Source organism: Sorghum bicolor, chromosome 6 (assembly GCF_000003195.3).
Source record: "Sorghum bicolor cultivar BTx623 chromosome 6, Sorghum_bicolor_NCBIv3, whole genome shotgun sequence".
In the NCBI taxonomy this organism is placed as follows: Eukaryota; Viridiplantae; Streptophyta; class Magnoliopsida; order Poales; family Poaceae; genus Sorghum; species Sorghum bicolor.
In genome coordinates this window covers 53,242,841-53,264,583 of record NC_012875.2, presented here as the reverse complement: position 1 = coordinate 53,264,583, position 21,743 = coordinate 53,242,841, and the positions used below count along the sequence as shown (strand labels likewise).

Genomic DNA, 21,743 nt, shown 5'->3' with positions numbered 1-21,743 from the left:
CTAATACTCTGTTTGGTTACTTTCTCTGGGTAGCCTTTGGTTGATATTAATTTATTATACAAGAGTGTTGCCTGAAATCATCTTAAAATTCAAGCACCTATATTAATATAGGAGAAGTATAACAAATATTAACTCATGATGAAGGATTAATTTTTGTACTGAGATAGTCAACGTCATAATTTTAATGTACAGAAAAACTCGTGAAAATGGTGAAAAACGATATCTGCACACGAAGAGTTCAGTACAACAGTGGCCCAATTACTCATCAGTCCAGCCCAGACCCACCTCCTTCGAAACAGTGGCAGCCCACGCTGCAGACGCTGAAGCCTAGCAAGGTCCACACGACATGATTCCTGGCCCACTTGGCATCGTTTACAGCCCATCTACTATACCCGCTCGGCGCCTCCGCCTCCGCCTCCGCCTCGGCCGCTCCCCGATCCCCGTCCCCGCGCCGCCGGCCGCCGTCCATCCTGGCTCACCACGCCTGGAACTCCGCTTGCGCTGCCACGCCGCGCGCCCACGCCCACTCCCGTCCAGCGACACGGGGTTACTGAAACGAGATCAACCTTAACCTGATTGACTGCCCTGCACTCTCAGCAAACCCGTGGCACAAGAGGGCACCGGGGAATCAGCTAGGATTTAAGCCCGAGCCTGCGCTCCAAACCTCCATGGCGGAGGCCAGTGCATCGGCGGAGGCGGAGGCTAGGAGCATCCTTGAACGCGCAGCGGAGTCTTCCTTCCCGCCGCTGCACGCCGTCCACCACCTCCTTTCCGTCGGGGTACGGCTGCTCCTACCTGCTCATGTGCTGTTGAAGTGTTGAGTGTTCACTAATGGCTGCTTGATATCCAACAGTTAGTGGAGCGGTTGTTGCGGCTGATCTTTTTTTTTTTTTACACATTGCTGTGAATGCTGGATTTAGTGCTTCTCGTTTGCTCTAGGAACATTCCCTTATTACTATCGGCTTCGTTTGTTTGAACAACTTTGCTCACCTGGGCAGTTGTTTCTCTAGATTTCAAATTTAGCTAAGGAAGGGAGAGGGAGGCTTTGTTCTGTGATGTGGCACCTTTCGGTTTCAAATTCCGGCTGCTGTTTGTTTAGTGGAGAGGAACACTTTTCTTCTGTGCTCCGAATAAGTATTACTATTTGGATTTTTTTTTAATATTGAGCTTTTCTCTATCTTCAAGCTCTTCTGTCATTCAGGACAGTGCACCCTATCTGCTAGTGCTTTATTCAGAATTGGATAAAAAATAATGCGCACTGCCGTATTGCAGGTCTGTGTGCGCTGCATCCTGCGCCTGCTTGGAGCCTATAGCAGTGCCTGCTCATATGCATCTCTTACGGCATCAGTTTTGCATTCGTTTCTTGAAGAACACGACGATTCCATGAAAGGAGATTCCTGTCCATGTCTGTCGATGAATGATGCATATTGCTCTGTCTGCTTGGGAGTATTGCTGCCAGCCTTCCATCGAGATGAAGGTCTGGAAACACCTAATGGCATTTCTCATATTGACAACATCTCTTCAATGATATCTCAAGTAGTGCAAAGGGAGGGTTACCAAGTTGATGAGTTTTCTCTAGAAATTTCACTACCGCCGGTTATAGCCGCTAATGAGCGTGCAATTAGGTAATCATCTCTAGCTAACAGTATCTGCAGCAGTTATCCTCTTGCTCCAAATTTTTATGGGTTACTCATGGAGATCATTGTGTTAATCATGCCAGTTTACAGAATCGATATAAAAAGGGGATACAATCATATATTGTAAAGAATGTCATCACAACTTTGGTTAACTAGAAAAGGTTTAATCATAGCCAGCACTGGCCCATATTTAGTTTTAAACTCTTAATGGATGGTTAAATGTAAATCAATTTCTTTTTCTATTGTTCAAATTCACATGGGGATGTCATGTGGTACCACATAAATGTTTGCATAACACATTGACTTTTACCTGAACAGATTATATATGAAACAAAAATATGTCAACGAGAATTGGTTCAAGGACAAAATGTTTCCACAACAAACAATTTCAGTGAAGGAAGCCTTGCGACTTTTGATAGCACCATCACTCGAGAAACTAACGGTAAGTGTTTTCTTGAATGCATTTTCTTTGTAGTTCTGGTGATACAACATTCTAATTAATAGTTGCTTGTTCACTTACTTCAACATGTTTGACCTTTTTTCAGAATGCAAAACATGGTAACAATTCATTTAGAATTCGCTTAGCATATACTCACGGTGATGCTTCACAAAAGCTTCATAGTTTACTGCCGAATGAGCACAGCCGTAAAAGGAAAACAGGTTTCATCATACTGGCTCTCTTCTTTTGTCACACTACTTTATTATACTTGAGATGGATGATGGATCATATTGTTCATCCATCTGTTGATTCTTGTGATGTTCTCACAGATTCAAGAAATGGAGGTGATACTTCAAATGAGGCCCATAAAAGGAATTCAGCAGATGGCAACAATAAACAATCAAGTGAATCAGATTCATTCATCTACAAGACTCTTGAGGGCATCCAAGATCAAGAATTCTGTAATGTATTTCAATTGCCTCCTGAAAAGGTGACTACTCTTCTACTACCATAATATTGTTTTGTTGTTGGAAATGGGTAAATGTCTGTACCAACTTTTTCATCAACTAATTTTGTCGCTTCAGGTGTTCAAACCCTGCCATCTTGTAATATCATGCTTGAGGTCACCTATATTTCTTGGTGGAAGATATTTGAAGGTGTGCATGGTTATCTTTCATCTAACTTGAATTGTCATTCATAGTAGATAAAGCATATGTACCATTTCTGATTCACTAGGTTCTGGTTCCCTGATGCTACATTTCACTCTCAGCTTTCAAGGAATGTCAGTCAGTCATGTTGGATAATAGATGATGAGAGAATGGGTGAAGCTTCAGTTGAGGTAAGCTTCTATCACACTCTCCCTTCAAGAAAGAGTGCTACATCTAAGTATCACAGCCATTGTAGGAGATAGTTGGGGAGAATGTTCGTGCCATCTGCAGAGGTGATAGCTGCAAGTTCCATGCTGCTGGGAGAGAAGACATTGATGTAATGTTATAGTGGATTCTTGAACTGTGCCTGTTGATATTCAATGTGCTGAACATATCAATATATGTAGGTACGGATGCTTGGATCTGGTCGTCCATTTCTAGTTGAAGTATTGAATGTTCGATCCATTCCATCTGAAACTGAAGTTCAACAAATTGAAGAGAGAATCAACAACTCTGAAAAGAAATATGTAAGAACTGAATTCTGACACAATCATAATTGTAGAGTACACAGGAACTTAAACACTATTGAATATTTTTGTTGCATATGATTTGCTTATGTCTCATCATTCCTTAGGTCAGAATTCGAAATCTCAAGTTGGTAGGTAATGAAATATGGACCATGATGCGTGAAGGAGAAGCAGAGAAACAGGTACTTTATGTAATTGAGGGTATCGCTTTGCTGGTGACACTGTTAGACCTGTTTCTGGCTTTTATTCAATCTTTTTTCCCCCTCTCATGTTGTGTTACTAGCTGAATCGCTGAATCTATTTCATTGCTGAGTTACTCAGGCTTATATTACTTTAATGCGCAGAAGCAGTATACTGCCCTTATATGGACTTCTCGTGATCTGACAGAGGATGATCTGCATAATATTTCTATTACGAAGGATATGGTATGACAAACCTGTGATGTAATCTATCGTGTTGGTTGATGTTGTTTTGAAATTGCTTTGTTCGACAAAACTCTTGTCGTGTTATAGCATTGCCGCCCCTGCATTGCAGGAAATTGTACAGAAGACCCCAATAAGAGTACTTCATCGTAGAAGCCCATTAGAGCGGAAGCGCATTATACACTGGTGACCCCCAGCTTTATATAGTCCATTATTCAAAATATTTTATCATGATATCATCTGAGAAGTATTTTTGTCCATCAGGATGGAGATTGAGAAAGTTGCAGGCAGCTCAACTTACTACTTGCTGCATCTATGCACACAGGTTAGTATTGCGACTAGCTTGCCATTTTCTAAAGAACATCTTTGTATATCCATTGTTGGTATATGTTGTTTTTCTGTATATCGAAATGGACTGAAAAATGTTCCAGATGTTAGATTTGTTTAATAGATATCAAGGTGATGCATAAAAAGTAAGGCCTAATTATGCCCTTAGTTTTCTGATTGCTCTTTCTAGTAATCCACTGGTATATGTTTAATAGGCTGGAACATACATCAAAGAATTTGTGCATGGTGATCTTGGACGCACGCACCCCAGGTAACATTGTCTTTATTATTTATTTAGCCTTTTCTGTCACTAGCCAAATACTAACTGTCAGATACACAAATCTTTTCATGGAAAAAATATATAACCGCATGTTCAGTCCTCATCAGTCATTTTGATACAAAGATTGAACTCATGACCTTGTTTTACAGTTATACTATATTCCTGAATAGGCCTCGTTCCACTTTGCCTATTGCAGCATCGGAGCCATCCTAGGGTGCAGAGCTGAGATATTGCAACTCGATGTCACTGATGTTAAGATGGACTTCCTCCAGTAGCCGGACCTTTAGCTGTTTAGCATGTCTGGCGTGCAGTCCCTATGCCTGCAGAATGCAGATGATGAGGTAGCGGCGTAGCGCGGCAATGACGAGCTCAGAAGAACGCTAATCTTTTCTCTCTACTCCCCGAACAACCTCGTGGCAAATTCTGCATACCTACATTTTTGCTAAGCGAACCTAGCTTATCCAGTCACCCAAGTCAAGTCCTCTCCAACTCAAACTTTTGGTGTATATTTTCTTAATGAAAACCCGTCTAGTTTATGATCACATTTTTCCCTACCTTTTTCTTCAAAAAAAAAATGCCAGGTAGATTAAAGTGCACCTTCCATAGCAACATTTTTGTCTACGCTGTGGAGGAGATCATCCCAACTCATGTGGATCCATTGTTACCCCTTGTGCTGTTGTACAATGAAATTTTATTTACTCAATCCATTCCAAAATAAGTACACATCCAATATTGCGAGGAGTCAACAAATCTCAAATTTAACTAGATTTATACAAAATAGTATTGACATTTGTATGTCTAAATAGGTTTACCATAAAATATATTTGTGATTATGAATCCAATATTTTCAAATGTCTAACCGATCCTAGTTGCTATGGCTCTGATACTTGTCATGACTAATTGGGACTATTGTGACAAATTGTAGTGCATAACTGATCGCCACGGCATGAATGAGCTCGACTAATAGCGATTAGTTGGACGACCTGAGAACATTGGATTAAAGCGTGAGATATGCACTTATTTTGGGACTCGAGTACACTCGTATTGTGTGACATCATGCACAAAGCTAGGATACTAGGATACATGTGTTGGATTGATTGACTGTATTGACATGTATCCAAACTTATGCGATGCAGCGTGCTGGTATTTAGTTGTCTGTATAGGGCTTGCACGGTGCTGAAAGCAGACCTCTAATGCTGCATCCAAATCACACAAACATGAATCTTCTCATCCTCTATATCTCTACTGGAAATGAGACCTCACCTAAAACATGAAAGCGACCAAATGCAATAAAATATAGACAAACATAATTTATCAAATAAAACATATCTACACCAAGACACAGCATATGTTTTACGGCTACCAATTAGACCCATAAGGTAACTTGCATCCACATAAGCTCGTACGTACATGTTCCACATCGTCCAGACGGAATTAAGGGAAGCAACTAGGAGCCGTATTATGCAAAAAGAGAGATATATTGAGCCAAATAATGGGGCAGCCTTTGTAACTCAATGGACATCTCATGGTTTAGTCCATGACACAATTTGTTCAAAATACTGTCACGCGTGAAGTATGTTTGGTACCAACATGTGCCCAACCATACTAAACAGAAAAAGGAACATCAACAAAGTCTAAACAAGAGCACCTCCCACAGTATACACTCCAGTAATTTGAAAATTATTAGCCGAGGCTGAGACATCTTTCTGATTCAAGGTTTGTTGCACATCCACTCCAAGAAAAAGGTAGCAACGCAGTTCAGGGCTGTTTGGAGGTTGATCTGCATATAAAACAATGGCAAGCTATTGCTCATGAAATCCAGACATAAGTATAATGAATCTATTTAAGTTAGAGATTTAATACTTACCTTTAATTACACAAATGGTTCAGTAGGATTGCAAAATTAGTCAGCAGCCTGCACATAAATATTTGTTTCAGGATTTAGACATAAATCACACTAAGCACGGATATTAAAACACTAACATGCCTAAGGCCAAACCACTTGAGATTTCTAAGACCAAGAATGATAAATGGCTCAAAATATCACTAGTGAAAATTAGTAGAAACAAGTTTTACGTACAATTTCAATTACATGTATTAAAGCTGAAGATGGCAGATATGGCAGATTCATACAAATCATGTACTGTAGATAAATCAACAGAAGACACAGTACAAAATCACTACGAGATAGAAACCAAACCTGGTTAAGAGGGTTGTCTGGAGACTTCTTCCACAATTTCCATATCATGTCTTTGTACTGGTGCAGCGTTAGGCCTGGCTTTTCTTCCTTCAGCTTAGGGAGCTCTGCCTCTTCAAATGCCTGTCATAAAAGTATCACAAATGCATTGAATCACCAAATATATATCAAACAGTACAAAAATAAATATGAAGCACAAAAAATACACCAATGGTCAAGGTATTGAAAAATATCGGAAATGCTGTTGAAAGTGAATATAGAAGACCGCAGTTGTGAGTTCTTCAGATGAATTACATGCCACTTTAATATTTTCTATGTATAGACATAGCATTCTGTATGTGTTTTTTCCTTCAGAAAACATAATATTGCTGATCAAATTGCTTCCACAGTATAGCAGTGCAACCAAGATGTGAGATAACTCAGCAGCAATACTATAAGTCATACAATATGTGTTGAGCAGAAACTTTTCTAACACTCTTAAACTGTAGTACCATATGGAATCAGGAACTGGATTAAAAAATGGCAACCATGCATATAAGATCGTCCCAAAGCATGGCAACAATTTGGAATAGCAGAGTAAAAGAAAGCATTCAACACTACAGTGTTAATAATTTGTTATCGCATATCAACTATGACAATAGTGTGCTAGTTTCAAGCGTTGCAACAGTCACTACCATGGATGTGAACCAAAGGTTTTATTTTAACAACTTATAGCTCAAGGTATGAGAGCACGGTAGTTCTCAAATTTAGCTCCTCATTTTACAAGGACCGAATCATTTTTTTAATTGTGATTACACAGCCTCACATATCTTTCTGAATCATACAAAAAATTGATATATTACGTTACTAGTATATAATATATATACCTATTTTCTCTGTAATTGTGGTACAATCCTACCAAATTTCATATAGCTAGAAAGTTGTTCAGTAAAAAGTGTATAAGAAACAAAAATTGGTAAAATTAATAATATACCTTAAATGTCGACTTGAGACGACGCTCAGGATGCTTGTCAGCGGGCAGGGACGCCTGCGGATCCACGACCGACATCCTCGCGATGGCCTCCTCAACCGACCTGGCCTCGATGAGGGAATCATCCCTGTTAGTGTTCTCAACGAGCACTACGCGCTCGTACTCCTCCTCCTCGGCGACCCGGGCGGCGCGCTTCTTGGCGGCCTCCGCCTCGCGCTCGAGGCGGAGCCGCTCCTCCTCCCGGAGGCGCGCGAGCTCGGCCTCGGTGACCTTGGGGGGCGGGGCAGCGACGCGGGACGCCTTGCGCGCGGCGGCCTTGGACGGCGCCGACGCGGAAGCGGCGACGGCGGCGGCCTCGGCCTCGGCGAGGCGGCGGTTCTCAGCCTTGCGCGCCGCGGCCTCGGCGCGCTTCTCGGCGTCCTCCTCCCGGCGGCGCGCGGCGCGGGACTTGGGGCCCTCGGCCTCGGCCCAGTACTGCTCCTCCTTGGCGCGCTCCTGGCGGTCGCGCCGGTCGGCCTCCGCGGCGGAGCGGCGCTCGCGGGCCGCCTCCGCCTTGGAGTTCACGCCCATCTTCTTCGGCATCGCGGGCGCCCCCCTCGTGCGGCGACTGGCGGCGCGGCGTGGGGCTGATGTGACGGCCGGATGGGCCGGAGCAACTGCAATCCGGACTCCGCTATGCGATTCGGGGGAATGGAGGTCGGCGAGGTGTCTTGGCTGGAGAAATTGGCCGGCGCGGCGGTGGGGACTGCGGAGGAGTCAGGCTAGTGGCTAGGGCACGCGTTCGAGAAGCTCCTCCTGTACGCGTGCTGGTCGTGAGGACGACGGAATCGGGTGAGATGCTGAGATGCACACGTTTCGCTTCCCTTCCCGACGAAAAAATGCAGTGACCTCTGACCCCGTCGTCAATTTTCGTTTTTCACCTATTATAAAAATCTTTTTCCCAGATTGTACAATTAGCCACGTACACAAGCCTTGTTTACTCAAAAAAAAATTAAAAAAGTTTTCAAAATTTTTTGTCACATCGAATTTTATGATAAAGCATTAAGTGTAGATAAAAGTAACTAATTACGTAGTTTATAATTTACGAAACGAATCTTTTGAACCTAATTAGTTTATAATTGTACAATATTTATCAAATATAAACAAAAATACTACCGTATCCGTTTTGCAAAAAAAAATTGCAACTAAGCAAAGCCCAAAACGGGAAAATGCCACAAGATCCATCGAAGAAAAGATGTTTTTCGTCCTAGTTTAAGCAGTCCGCAAACGAAGTAGACTCTCAGCTGGAGTATTTTATCTAAGGCTAGTTTAATTAAGCAGTCTTTAAATAAAATCTTGACTCTCAGCTGGATAATTTATCTTTCCGTAAGAGGATGTGCAAAAACCTGCATATGGATTCCATAATCTGTAGTAACTCAGTAAGGTTTTTTTCTCCATCTTTTCGAACCCCATACCACCAGAAAGTCCTAATTGTCTAACTGAGCGAATTGGCTTTTTGTCAGCGTTAATCTGGATATGAGTTTTTGATATATGACCGAGGTGCATAGTGTCTAGCTTGAAATCTTAGACAGAAAAAAAGTTCTGATTTGAGCTCGCAAGTGTTGGTTACCTTTTTGCTGAAAAGAATTGAAGATATTATCTAATTTGGTGTTTGTCCTGAAATAGTATGTAAAGAAAAGACTGGGAATATTGCTAATTATGTGCACCTGCTGAACTATTTGCTTCACCACAAATGAAGTCATCGGCAAAGAGTATGAAGTGAATCTGCGGACATGCTGGACCTAAAACATCATGCAATCTATTAGTGCGATACAGTACAATACATTCACTCTCTATGTTCATGAATAATTTAAGTTTTTAAACTTTAAATAAATTTCTAGAGAAACTCATTAAGATTTTTTATATTAAATTAATATGGCGAAGCCTCGTGAGGCCAAATTAGGCCATGGTTCCCCTGTCTCTACTAATAGTCCTATATATCGTGTCTCTGTTACTCTAGGTATAGTATAATCTATAGAAAAGTTGTTGTATTTAATGTGAAAACAGGTTCAGCTAATGGAAAGTAAAGAGAGAACACAATTTGGTATTCTTTTCGTCTCATTGAAAGTGTAGATATTGTTGCTCTTAAATTTAATATAGTTTGACCTATGACATATTCTAGAAATTAATTTATTTGGACACAAGTATTACCCGAGCAAAAATATGCAACCAGTTGTCCAGTTTGTACATGTATGTCAAGCCAAAGTTGTATCTACTCTCACTTGCATCACGCATTGTCACAAGAAAGGCAAACACAAACATCACACGGTTGCGGCGTTAGCGTGCCTACCGGCTACCGTCGTAGCATCACAATGACGCTGGATCGCTGACCCGAAACTTTGACGAAGTAAATAAAAAGAAAAAAAAAAGGCAAGCTATATGTACATGTCATGCCATTTTGGTAAAGTGCCCGGTTACAATACAGACCGATAACCTCGCGTACTTGGCCATTCGCGCTCGAATTTCTCACAGGGAAAAGACTGCCGCCGACTTCACGCCACGCGGGTTACTCATATCAATCGATCCAAGAGACTCCCATCATCTTCGCCGCGAACGCGTATCGATCCGCTGCCTCGTCGATCTGCCACCCACAACAACAAAACGGAGCGATTCGATCAGTTCAAAGGACCGTGTGGCAAACTCCCAAGAAATCAGGGCGCGATGCAAGAGATAGCATACGATTTTTTGCGTGGATCGGCCGCAGCAGTGGCCGCTGTTGCGCTCGATCCGGGCGATGATGGGGTTCGTCTGCGGGCTGCCGCCCTCCGCGCCCGCGCGCAGGACGTGCTGCATCGTCTGCCGGATCGTCGCATTGGATTCGATTCGATTCGATTCGAGTGGACACAGCAACGCGTCAGACACGTACGTACGGGGCTACGGAAAAAGAAGCGAGTCGGGTACGTACCGCGAGGAACTTGAGCGTGTGCGACGGCACGACGCGGTCGTCGTGGTCCGCCGTCAGCAGCATGGTTGCAGGGTACTGCCCGCCGCCGGTGGCAGCCGCCCACTTCTCCTTCTCCCACGGCCGCCGCACGTTGTGGAGGGGGGAGTACCTGCATGAAGCATGATCGATGCGTCATTGGGCCGACTCTGTTCTGTTGTGTGAACGTTCGGAGAAGTAAGCAGCCAGCGTCCCATCCAGCGCCATACTTGATAAGCCAGTGGAACTCTTCCTCGTTGTCCGAACACCCAAAGTCGCAAGTCCATGCACGACCTGTACGTGCAGACGCAGAGGACCAGATTTCGTGAGAAGCCTGCTGTACCTTTTGCAGTTTTGGAGAAAACTAGCTCGTGACAACAGAGGCAGAACCGTACCTATGGTGAACTTGTGGAACCGTAGCATGTCCATCACTCCCACATGGGCCAGGGCACAGCCAAACAGATCAGGGCGCTGCAGCCACACGACCCCAACCCACAAACCGAGATCAGCATCTTGTTCATTTCTCTGCATCGCGTCATGCTCATGCATGAACTGAGAGCAAAGGGGGGCACACGAAAAGACTGACCTGGTTCATGCAGGCAGCTACCAGGAGGCCCCCGTTGCTGCCGCCCTCGATGCACAGCCTCGCCGGGCTGGTGTAGCCCGCGGAGACGAGGAACTCGCCGGCGGCGATGAAGTCGTCGAAGCAGTTCTGCTTGTTGGCGAGCGACCCGGCCCTGTGCCAGTCCTCGCCGTACTCTCCGCCGCCCCTGATGTTGGCGACGCACGTCACGAACCCTAGGTTCCTCATGAGGACCACGCGGGTGACGCTGAATTGCGGCGTTATGCTCACGCCGAAACCGCCGTACCCGAACAGTAACGCTGGGTGTGAGCCGTCGAGGTCCATGCCCTTCTTGGATATGATGAACATTGGGATCTTGGTTCCATCCTTGCTCGGGTAAAATACCTGCATAAAACAACAAGACATGGTTCAGATATACTCCAATGATCACTGATCAGGTGACAACATTATAGTTCGCTATATTGAAAAGCCATGGCTGAAAGTATTGTTAACTGATTTATTGTGAGAGCTAAATGATTGACAGATTCGGCAGATAAGTTTGAGCGAACAGTATTGGAGAGAACGGTGAAGTTACCTGCTTTGCTTCAAACTCGTTTCGATCAAAGCCTGGAACTGAGATCTCTCTGTACACGTCCATCTCTGGGATCTCAGCGCTGACATCGCACCTATAGATGATCCCGGGGGTAAGGAAGCTCGCAAACTCAATGAACACCTCGGAGTCGACTCGTCTGCCGGAGATCCCGTTGACAGTGCCAATGTCAATGGGTATGTCACGAAGAAACTCCCCAGTGACCAAGCTCCTCATCTGCAGGACGTACTTGACATCGGACAGGTAGTTCACCAGCAGCTTGTGGCCATGGACGGCGCACGCCGATTCCAGGACCGCCTTGTCGTCTTCGGGAACGACATCCGTCCACGATCCGGGTGCGTCGTCGTCGACGTCGACCCTCGCCAGTTTGTACTTTGGAGCGTCCTTGTTTGTGAGGAACGTGAACTCGGTGCCGTCGTTGGCGATGAGCCCGTAGTAGGCCTCGAATTTGTCCACGAGCTTGACGAAGGGGAGCATGCCATTGCCATGGGTGCTCTGCTTCGTGATGCCGCCCAGCCCGTGAGCAAGAGCTGAGAGGTCGCAGTAGTAGAGCTTGTTCACCGGCTCTGACGTTTCTGAAACTGAAAGGATCACATACTGCGACAGGGAACAACAGATATCATCAGACTAGAAGAACCCTCCATTGTCAGTTATAACACAGCATAGCTGTGCAGAACCTTTTTTTGAACCAAAATTATATTACAAAAAACAGGGTCAGCATACATACCTTGCCGTCTTCTGTGACTTCAGGGATGTATATGTACTTGGGATGGTCAGGGTCTCTCCAGCACAACACGTCCTGTGACTGCTCTGTTCCAAGGAAATGGTAGTAGACTTCGTGGTTGAGATTAACGTCAGTCTTGATCCCAGAATCCATCTCCCCACCAACATCCCCCCTGCTCACCAGCACCAACATTGCCAGCTGAAAGCTTGGAACACAGTTGCCATTTCTTCAGAACGACTAGTGTAAAACTACAAATTTCGGCACGAACCTTGGAGCCGGAAAACGCGAGTAGAAGAAACCCAGGCCGTCACGAGTCCACGCGATGCGCGAGAATTTCACCTGCATCGTGATGTTTTAAAAAGCAAATTCAGTTGAAACTCTCAACAACAGAGAGCTCGTCTCGTCAGGGTCGATGCCTCGATGGAGGTGCTCACCCAGGACATCGTATCGGGCAGGTGCTCCTTGTCGCGCACGCGCATGACCCTGATGGTGACCCAGTCGCTGCCGCTGGCGCTGGTGCCGTAGGCCAGGTGCTCGCCGTCGTCGCTGACGCCGACCATGCCGAGCGACACCGTGCCGTCGTCGCTGAAGGTGTTGGGGTCCAGCAGCACGTCGGGCTCGGCGCCGCCCAGCCCGCGCTGCACGTAGAGGGCGCTGTGCGGGCGGAGGCCGGGGTTGTGGAAGTAGAAGTAGCTGCCCCGGCGCTTGAAGGGCGCGCGGAAGCGCGGGTGGTCGAAGAGCGCGGTGAGCTGCCCGCGCAGGCGGCCGCGGTGGTCGCAGGTGGACAGCACGGCGCTGGCCACGGCCGACTGCGCGTCCACGAACTCCTTCACCTCCTTCGAATCCAGCTCCTCCATCCTAAGTGACGGACGTTTATTTTAATCAACGGTGCAGAACAGTGTGTCAGCTCGATGTAAGGCGATGCGAAAAGTTTTTAGATTTTAACATCGTAATACTTTTGTTTGTATTTGATAATTATTGTCCAACTATAAATTAACAATTAACTAGGTTCGAAAGATTCGTCTCGTAAATTATAGACAAACTGTACAATTAGTTATTGTTTTCGTCTATATTTTATGCTCCATGCATGTACCACAAGATTTGATGTGACGAGGAATTTTTAATTTTTTTTTAAATTTTGAGGTGAACTAAACAACGTCTAAAAACTTCTAAACCAAAGGAAACAAAAAGGTTCACTAAGTTTGGTTTGAAAAAAAAAAGAAGAAGGTTGGTTCTATTTCTACCGTCAGTAGAGGGTACCATAAATATAAATAAGATTATACATAGGGAAGTATAAAATTTGGTACCTCCATTCCAAAGACTAAAATCTGACGAGTTATAATTATTGAGTTTTGGATAAGATTTGGGTTAAACATTAGGAATATAACTTATCAATAACTTTTAAATTATTGAGTTTGCAAATGTAAAAATTATATGAATACATTTGTCTTGAAAAAAATATTGTCATATATATATATATATATATATATATATATATATATATATATATATATATACCTTGTTTTTATATCTTTTCGTCCTCTAACTATTTCTCCATATCTTGTACGCTCTTTATAGCAACTTTAAGAATCTTTTTATATCCTTCTCTATTAATAAAAATGGTAATTTTGGTGAGGAGAAAAAAAAAATCCTCCAACAACCTTTTCAATTAGATCTTCAAATATTGTCATCATCTATTCCTAATTTCTTGCTATTCAAAGATGGAGCAAAACTTGCTAAATGTTAGAGCAAAACAAAATAAATTTATCCCCATGTAATTAGGTGAAGCATGGGCTAGATAGTTGTGTCTTCTTGGATTATACATTATACTAAAGTCGTCATTTCGGTAGCATCTCAAAGCGCGTTTATAGCAAAAACAGTAGATTGGGACACGAAAATATAGCAAAGTAACTGCTATTTTTCCCTTGAAGAAAAGCTACGTGGCGTTCACTTTACACTAAGAACCGGATATTGAACGGGCGATTCTTGAATGGGCAAAAGGCGTTTCTCTACACTCTACGTTCATTCATGGCACGCAATTTTTTTTGTTGAAGCAAAATTTACGGACAAATTAAGTGCTAGGAACACCACGCCATAATCTCCAAAACGCTCAAGTGCTGAAGGCGCAAACAGATGCAAAAATGCCTCGAAGGAATATAGGGCAGCAGAAAGATAGCAAGATATATCAGGAGAGCACACACATAAAAATGTTTAAAGACACTCACCATCTGTAGGGATCCGGCACAAGGACGCCATGGTAGTCGTCGACAATGTCGTCGTCGCGGCGAGGCTGAGGGTACTTGAGCGGCGGCAGCGGCTCGTCTGCGGTGGCCAGGGAGCCCATAGCAGCAACGCAACGGCCAACGGCTCACGGACGCGTCAAAGCGCGGAAGCACACAAACAAGGCGGCGCGGGAGATGACAACACAGTGCACACGAACACGATACGTCCTCGGTCCTCCTGGTTTTATAGAGCGCCCGGGATGTCATCATGCCGCGGGCACTCCTTCCAATTCTTTTTTTTATCTATACTATAAAAGAGTTACGCAATTTAAAGTGTCGACAGTACTAGAGACAGGGAGAGAAAATATGTGCGACGCATAAAGATAAAGGTTCCCGAACATTTATATGACAATTTGTTATCGTATAGATTTTATATATATAGAAAGAGAGAACACACAAAAAAGGGGGCGTAGATAATCCCGGCCCAGCGCACTGAACAATCATGTGAGGCACATTGACCTGCGACTGCGAGAAACGAGGACGATGTCGCCATGGGGGTGTAAGAATGTTGCCATGCATGAGGAGAGGACCGAGGATGCATGCGTCGCTGTCACGGGCTCACGAGCCATGACATCGAATTTGTGTGAGGATTCTGTGTTCTTTCTGAAATCTTTTTCTTTGCTGAGATTCTTTGCCTGTGCCTGTGCGCTCTGCACTGTGCTTTTCCTCCCTGGTGATATGCATTTTTTTCTCTCTCAATAAAGAACAGGGTTTGCTCACTGTCCTAGACTCCTAGTGCCCTGGCCCCTCTTGTCGTACTCGCTCGATGTGGGAGTAAAACCTTTTTTTCGAGAAGAGTAAACCTTTTTTTTAATAAATATATATACGTTAAAGCATGAAAGTACAGTATCAGTACGATAAATTATGCCGAAACAGTGATTAGAGAGAGTAAATGAGAACCGATCAAAATTCTCTGCCAAAAAATAGCCTATATCCCACTTTGAACCTAGAATTTTTCTCTTCTAATTATCTACTCTCACCATCCCTATTTATTAGTCGTTTTGGATATGGTTGTACCTATCCAGATTCAGAGCACCTTTTATGTACCAGGATGTTACGTTTGTCCTAATTCAGAGATTGATTCGTGTATCTAGGACAAGGTCCAAACAACACATAAATGGAGACAAAGAGAGTAGACTATCATGCCGACGACTCTAGCATTGCAAAGCAGAAAAGAATAGAACTGAGACGTTAACAGCAGTAGTCAGTAGAAATATCGAGGTTCAGCCGTTCAGCAGATATGCGTAGAAGTTCAACGGTTGAAGAAGTTCCACAGAAATTTGCTACTTATCCTATTTATATGGGTCATCTTGCTAGTTAGTAAGATTCAAAGTATATTAAATTTGACCAAAATTATATAGATAACTACAAAAAATTATGACATTAAATAGGTATACTATAAAAATATAATTAATAAAGAATCTAATGATACTTAGTTCGTATAATAAATATTATTATTTTATCATATAAATTTTAGTCAAATTTAAGATATTTTGATTCTCCAAGATTCTTAGAATGTCTTATAATTTGGAATAAAGGAAGTAATAGAATAGGATGTCATGATGTGGTACTCCGTTCAAAAATAAATTAACTTGTAGAAATATCTAGACTATCTTAAATTTAATTGAAATTACACAAAAACAACAAAATAGGGTTATTAGATATACCGTGGAATAATAGTTGAAAAGTGCTTCTACTGCGGAAAAAAACAACCAAACAGCTAAAACCTAAATTTGCTTTTTCAAATGAAGTTGCTTTCATGTAGCACAATTTTCAAAGCACCTTGGATCCTGCTTTGGCTTTCTCCTTTTTGAAATGGGTGAAAATAGAGAGAAGTTTCATAATTATTTCAGTTTTAATTGAGACAGATAGAGCGAGGAGTATACAGATGCCTGCACGGGAGATTAGTTGAATCTGGGCATCTAAGCCATCTGCTAGACTGACAGACAAGGGGACGGAGGAAGTATCTTTTTTTTTTTTTGAATGAAAGAGGAAGTATCATTTTTGTTACCGTTCTTTGAACATTTGATCATTCTTCCCCTTCCATCGTGACGTATAAACGTATATATTTGCTAGTTTTTATAAAGTTAACTAAATTTAAAATAATTTAAATTATATAGCTCTTCTTCCGCCCTAACCGACCGTCCGGCGCCCAGACGTCGAGCGTTACGAGACGCCAGCGCCTCGCCGTCGCCGGTGGCTGCGCCTGCGCGGGATGAACCGTGTCTTCGCGCGGTCTCCGCCTTGCGGAATGACGACCAGGGCCGTCGAACCGAGGCCTGCGACAGGCATCCGGATCTGGCAACCAGGAGATTCTCAGGGAGAGCGTGCTGCGGCCGCCAACATCCATCCAGGCCTACTTCCGCCGGCCACCTGGTACTGGTACACAGCGCACGCTAAACATGCTCTTCTGCTCGCTTAAAACTTCAGGCTCTGAAGTCGATCCGTTTGGTTTGATCAGGCGAGGCAAGCGTTCCGCGACCTGAGGAGCCTGGTGAAGCTGCAGGCGTTCGCGCGTGGCGCGCGTACGTGCGGAAGCAAGCCAACCTCGCCATCCGGTGCTCGTGTGGCCGCAGGTGCGCGTGCGCTCCCGGCTGCAGCAGCTGCTGCTGCTCCGGACACGGCCGGCGAAGGGAGAGCAACAACAGGTGACATAAACTAAAAGACGCCACCATATTATCTGATGATTGTTGTGTGTTTCAGTTGTGTTCAACATGCATTGCGTTGCCGTCACTCCGTCAGGTATGTTTTCTGCAGAACAGTTGCGCTATTCGTCTGACAGAAACCAATGCTTCTGTTTCGAGAACGGCATACATATATGGCATATTTTGATGTGGAAACTTGAGAAATTCAGTCTTTTAAATAAGCTAGATAATCAACATTATTCTCTCTAGCAGAAGAAGTTCACTTATCATGAGCACCAAATTAAGCTATGGGAGTTAGGGACCAACGACACAATTAGCTACAGGGAAAGCACAAGTGATGGCTGCAGCGACAGCGAAAACCTGTTTGCCTCTCGTCTCAGCACGCTGTCACAGCTCAACTCACTCAGGAAACTACTACCTCGATCTAGCAGCACGATCTCATAACAAAGCCTGATGTGTATCCAGCAAACCAAAAAAAAAAAAATGTCAGTAATTACACGTCCATGTCGACGGCATCCTCGAGGACTGGATGGTCGGCGCGTTCCGGACGTTGACGTCGAGCGGCAGCATCCGGTACTCGATCTCGAGGTCTCTCAAGATCTTGATCATCTCCTGGAGGAGCAGCTCTCTCCGCTCGAACCTCAGCCCCATGTCGTGGAAGTTGATCGTGTGGCGGCACCAGATGGAGGCCTTGAGCTTGTTCGTGTCGTCCACGTCGCGCAGGACCACCATGGAGCCAGGGTACCAATGCTCCTTCTTGTTGTCAAGGTAACTGAAATTGTTTTTAATAAGTAATGACATGGTCATTAGTAGATTAGAGCAGCCGTAATAACAGAGAAGGTCATCTCTAATTTCTGGAAGTTCATATAAGGTTACTTACTGCATTAGTCTCTCCTTCATGAGGGACAGTTTCTCCACGGGTGTTGCGACATGGACTGTGAAGTCCACCGCATCTCCCATGTCAGGACTCCTGTAGTAATTCATGATCGGTAACTGGGCTAGCTGACTGTTTGGATAATACACCTTGAGGTTGTCATATCGGAGGAAGATCGTTGTCATGATGTTCATCTCCTCCACAACCACCTGACGATGCAAATTCCTCATGAGCTGGTGCCAAGCAACTCCTCAATCCTCGTTGTAGATAAGATAGTGCGTTAATTAACGAGAACTAATCAGTAGTAACCTGCATTCCATCAACTTCGCATCGGTCGCCGACATCGAAAGGATGCATCACGAAGAGGAACACGATCGCCTCGAAGATGGTCCTGAGAGTGTTCCCGAACATGAACACCGCCACGAGGAGCTGCGAGCTGAGCAAGACGAAGAACTTGGACGTCGCGATCCCCAGGATGAGAAGCCAGAGCGCAAGCACGATGAGCGCGACCACAACGTTGGCCATCTGGTGCAGCTTGTTCACTGCGGTCTTGGTGTCGTTGAGCGTCAGGGCAAGAGCTTTGCGCTCTCTGAATGCGTTTACCTACAGCATTCATTCAGACGACAGCGATTGGAAATCTTCAGTAAGCAGAGAGATTCATGGATAAGAGGAGTTCTTGTGTCTAAGATCGTTACCACCCAGTTCTTGAGTGACCTCTTGCTGACCCTGTTGTGCTCCTGCGCTCCTTCGAAAAGATCCATCGCTTTTAAAGCTTCTTCCTGCCTCATGAAGCGCATCAAGTCTGATAGGTATATGTGCCTGCAATAGGTTCAGAATTCAGAACTGAATCACGAAGGCTGTCATGATGCTCCAAGCAGCATGTTTGATATAAAAAAAAATGTGTGAAATTTCGAGGAGATGTGCTAGTAAATGAATGAATTCTCACTTGGATCCAGGCTTGGCGACGTTCTGGAAGATCCTCTTTGCCGCAACCTTGGCCTCATACTCACTGTGTATCTCTGTCGCCAGCTCGTCCTCGCCCGTTGCATGCTTGAGCTGCTCGTCCATCGTCGTCAGCGCCCCGTACCGGACGATCTTCATCAGCCTCTTCATGCTCCACGCAGAGATGTTCTTCTGGCTGAGCCTGTGAAGCTGGTCAATCGGGATGCCGTCATCCAGATGCAGCTCGGTTTTCTGCCTATGCAGCTGCTTGCTGGCCCCTGCTCCTCCTCCCCGCTTGGACGCGACCGTGGTGAGGCGCCCACTCTTGGGCAGTGGCCCGGACTTGCCCGGCATCGCTGTCGCTTCGAGCTCACTGGGGATGGATGCTCCCGCGCTCTGGAGCCTCTGCACCTCAGCCATCATCCGGCTCTCGTCCACTAGCGGCGGGCCGGAGAGGGTCTCGATGACGTACTGGTTGAAGAGCGCTTCCTGGATCCTGTCGAAGTAGGTGGAGACGTGGAAGGACGAGGCGAGCACCTTGAGCAGCAGCGTCTTGACGAGGCGGATCACGGTGGCCACGAGGAGGCAGCACAGCACCTTGGTGACGTACTGCAGCACCACCGTGTGCGTCTCCCGCTTGGCGTCCTTGTCGAACAGGAGGTGCCAGGACACGAGCGCGATCCCGAGCCAGAGCACGTTCCGCACGGCGCCGCGCACGCCGTAGACGAAGTAGAGCACCTTCTTCCGCAGCAGGAAGTTGCGCTCCACGAAGAAGACGGCGATGCGGATGACCCAGCCGGAGACGAGGCGGCCGCAGATGAGCACGAACACCAGGAGCTCCCACTTCCAGAGGTGGAGCCCCGAGAGCTTCTTTTTTGACAGGCTGGGTATGGTGACGCTGCAGATCAGCGCGGCCACGATGACCACCAGGCTGACCCACTCCATGATGAGCAGGCAGTCCATGGTGTCGCGCTTGAAGTCCGAGGTCATGCCCTCGTCCACGAACGGGTCGTCGTCCTCATCGTCGAAGGCACCTGACTTGCCGATGGGCCCCGACTTGCCGATGAGACCCGACTTGCCGATGAGACCCGACCGGAGCTGGCCGGACTTGGGCGGCAGCCCCTTTGAGACAAATGACTTTCGGGGATCCCCCTCGCCGGCGGGGCCGGCGCTCGACGACGACGGCGGCGGGGGATCCATTAGCCTCGACCGCGTCTTGCTGCGCGCCAGCAGGGAGGAACCGGTGGACGTGGACGTGCAGCGTAGAACCTCGGCAGTGTCCAAGTCGATGTTGCTCTGGTTCCGGTTGTCGCCGCCGTCGTACGAGGAGGAGGACGCCGTGGACGTGGACGGGGAGAACCGTTTCCGGGGGTCCTGGAACGAGACGCGCAGCTCCCTGGAGGCGTTGTTGGCAGACGTCGGCGCGCGCGGTGGCCTTCTCATCTCGTCCACATCGAAGTCGGGGTCGATGGTCAGCTCGCCGCCAGCCGCCGCCTGCTTCCGGAGGAAGTTGCCAATGAGACGGCTGGGCGGATCTTCGCTGGACTCCCCGCCGGCCGGAGACTGCGGCGGGCGGTTCTTGAAACTGAACGATTCGCCGGAGCGGGACGCGTCGCCCCCGGGGCTGGAGGTCGACGCGCTCGACCCGGACGCGGACGGCGCGAGAATGCTCACCGCGCCGCCGGCCCGCGGCGTGCTGACCGCTGAGCTGTGGCCGGACACGCCGCCGGGCGCGTGGAGGGAGACAGGCGAGTGCGGCTCGGCGTCGATCTTGACGACGACCTCCCGGCGGTCGCCGCCGCCGGTCAGGCCGGCGCGTTCCTTGTCCTGGTCGTGGTCGAAGTCGAAGGACCCCGCCCGGGACGAGGCGTTGGACGTGTACGACCTGAGGCTGCTGCTCCGGTGCTGATCCATGGCCCCCGGCAGTGGGCAAACGCGAAGGAATCAGCCGCTCGGGGACAGGCCGGCTCGCTGGATATTAGCGCGGGGGGGGGGGGGTGGCGGGCAGGCATGCGTGGACGCTCATGCATGCGCGCCGCGCGGGGGCGGGGGCGGGGGCGCGCCTGCTGCGTTGGTGCTAGCTGGTAGCTGCAGGCGAGGCGTCAGGGGACAGGACGCGAAGGCGCATACGCGCGCACCGCAGCATGCACCTCCGGCGAGCGCGCTGCCCCAGGCCGCGCGATCGGGGGGACGAGCAAAATGCAGTGGCTCTTGGCTCGCCGGGGAGCACGGCGCGCGCGTCGGTGGTGCCAGGCGGTGTTTGCTTGGCGACGGGCGCGACACGCGTTTACGGGAGCGCTGGGGAGCGCTCGCGGGAGTACTACGTCTATATACCGGGGGGGAACGGCGGGCATGCAGTGGAGCCGTGGCTGGTGGCGGCCTGGCGTGCCCCCCGCAACCACCGGCGGCGGAGTTTAGCTGAGGCTGTGCGATCCTGGTGCTTAGCTCGGGTGGGCAAGCATCTAGCAGTGGCTATTTTTGGCCATCTTTTATGCACACCTTGGACCCTCACGTGTGTTTGATTCAACCGTCAGTCTGAATCTGTTCTCGCCTAGTCGCCACGCCTTTGCTCCGGCTATCCTCCTGATACCCGTTGCCTATAAAACTTTAGCCTGTCTTTGCCTCCTATGTTGCTTAGCTTTAACACGACTGATTTTCTTTTTACTATTTTTTATTTTTTATGAGTGGATCATCATCAT

General features: G+C 46.8%; 4 protein-coding genes across 5 annotated transcripts; 1 reads left to right on the top strand and 3 right to left on the bottom strand.

Moving 5' to 3' along the window:
- LOC8056600 (putative tRNA pseudouridine synthase Pus10) lies at positions 400-4,982 on the top strand. The gene is made up of 15 exons (XM_021462735.1): positions 400-779; positions 1,273-1,625; positions 1,956-2,079; positions 2,183-2,297; positions 2,406-2,566; positions 2,661-2,732; positions 2,846-2,914; positions 2,980-3,060; positions 3,131-3,250; positions 3,358-3,432; positions 3,595-3,675; positions 3,785-3,858; positions 3,937-3,997; positions 4,215-4,270; positions 4,476-4,982. Exons 1-15 carry the CDS (start codon positions 669-671, stop codon positions 4,552-4,554), a joined length of 1,632 nt encoding a protein of 543 aa, XP_021318410.1. The 5' UTR covers positions 400-668; the 3' UTR covers positions 4,555-4,982.
- On the bottom strand, positions 5,739-8,481 carry LOC8056599 (coiled-coil domain-containing protein 124). 2 transcript variants are annotated; one of them, XM_021462736.1, is made up of 4 exons: positions 7,450-8,481; positions 6,480-6,599; positions 6,147-6,194; positions 5,739-6,081 (listed from the first exon to the last, which is right to left on the bottom strand). In XM_021462736.1, exons 1-3 carry the CDS (start codon positions 8,026-8,028, stop codon positions 6,183-6,185), a joined length of 711 nt encoding a protein of 236 aa, XP_021318411.1. In that variant the 5' UTR covers positions 8,029-8,481; the 3' UTR covers positions 5,739-6,081; positions 6,147-6,182. The 2 variants fall into 2 exon arrangements, with proteins under 2 accessions (XP_021318411.1, XP_002446935.1); XM_002446890.2 differs by having other exon boundaries at positions 5,739-6,059; positions 7,450-8,457.
- Positions 9,605-14,925, bottom strand: LOC8056598 (prolyl endopeptidase). Its single transcript, XM_002446889.2, has 11 exons — positions 14,527-14,925; positions 12,736-13,159; positions 12,570-12,640; positions 12,305-12,473; positions 11,563-12,174; positions 10,992-11,372; positions 10,801-10,876; positions 10,636-10,699; positions 10,391-10,538; positions 10,165-10,281; positions 9,605-10,066 (listed from the first exon to the last, which is right to left on the bottom strand). Exons 1-11 carry the CDS (start codon positions 14,643-14,645, stop codon positions 10,001-10,003), a joined length of 2,247 nt encoding a protein of 748 aa, XP_002446934.1. The 5' UTR covers positions 14,646-14,925; the 3' UTR covers positions 9,605-10,000.
- On the bottom strand, positions 17,440-21,023 carry LOC8056597 (mechanosensitive ion channel protein 6). Its single transcript, XM_021462775.1, has 5 exons — positions 19,049-21,023; positions 18,798-18,921; positions 18,412-18,705; positions 18,109-18,311; positions 17,440-18,000 (listed from the first exon to the last, which is right to left on the bottom strand). The coding sequence occupies exons 1-5, from the start codon at positions 20,956-20,958 to the stop codon at positions 17,715-17,717; spliced, it is 2,817 nt and encodes a 938-aa protein (XP_021318450.1). The 5' UTR covers positions 20,959-21,023; the 3' UTR covers positions 17,440-17,714.

Bases quoted from the DNA above. Each gene is read 5' to 3' on its own strand.
- LOC8056600 (XM_021462735.1), top strand. From the start codon at position 669: ATGGCGGAGGCCAGTGCATCGGCGGAGGCGGAGGCTAGGAGCATCCTT. The intron at 2,733-2,845 runs GTGTGCATGGTT...TTTCACTCTCAG, and splicing joins TTGGTGGAAGATATTTGAAG to CTTTCAAGGAATGTCAGTCA. The intron at 3,433-3,594 runs GTACTTTATGTA...TTTAATGCGCAG, and splicing joins AAGGAGAAGCAGAGAAACAG to AAGCAGTATACTGCCCTTAT.
- LOC8056598 (XM_002446889.2), bottom strand. From the start codon at position 14,645: ATGGGCTCCCTGGCCACCGCAGACGAGCCGCTGCCGCCGCTCAAGTAC. The intron at 12,641-12,735 runs GTGAGCACCTCC...ATCACGATGCAG, and splicing joins TGCCCGATACGATGTCCTGG to GTGAAATTCTCGCGCATCGC. The intron at 10,282-10,390 runs GTACGTACCCGA...ACGATCCGGCAG, and splicing joins ACACGCTCAAGTTCCTCGCG to ACGATGCAGCACGTCCTGCG.
- LOC8056597 (XM_021462775.1), bottom strand. From the start codon at position 20,958: ATGGATCAGCACCGGAGCAGCAGCCTCAGGTCGTACACGTCCAACGCC. The intron at 18,922-19,048 runs GTGAGAATTCAT...AACCTATTGCAG, and splicing joins GTCGCCAAGCCTGGATCCAA to GCACATATACCTATCAGACT. The intron at 18,001-18,108 runs GTAAGTAACCTT...AAACAATTTCAG, and splicing joins ATGAAGGAGAGACTAATGCA to TTACCTTGACAACAAGAAGG.
- LOC8056599 (XM_021462736.1), bottom strand. From the start codon at position 8,028: ATGCCGAAGAAGATGGGCGTGAACTCCAAGGCGGAGGCGGCCCGCGAG. The intron at 6,600-7,449 runs GTATATTATTAA...CTTTTATGACAG, and splicing joins GTCTCAAGTCGACATTTAAG to GCATTTGAAGAGGCAGAGCT.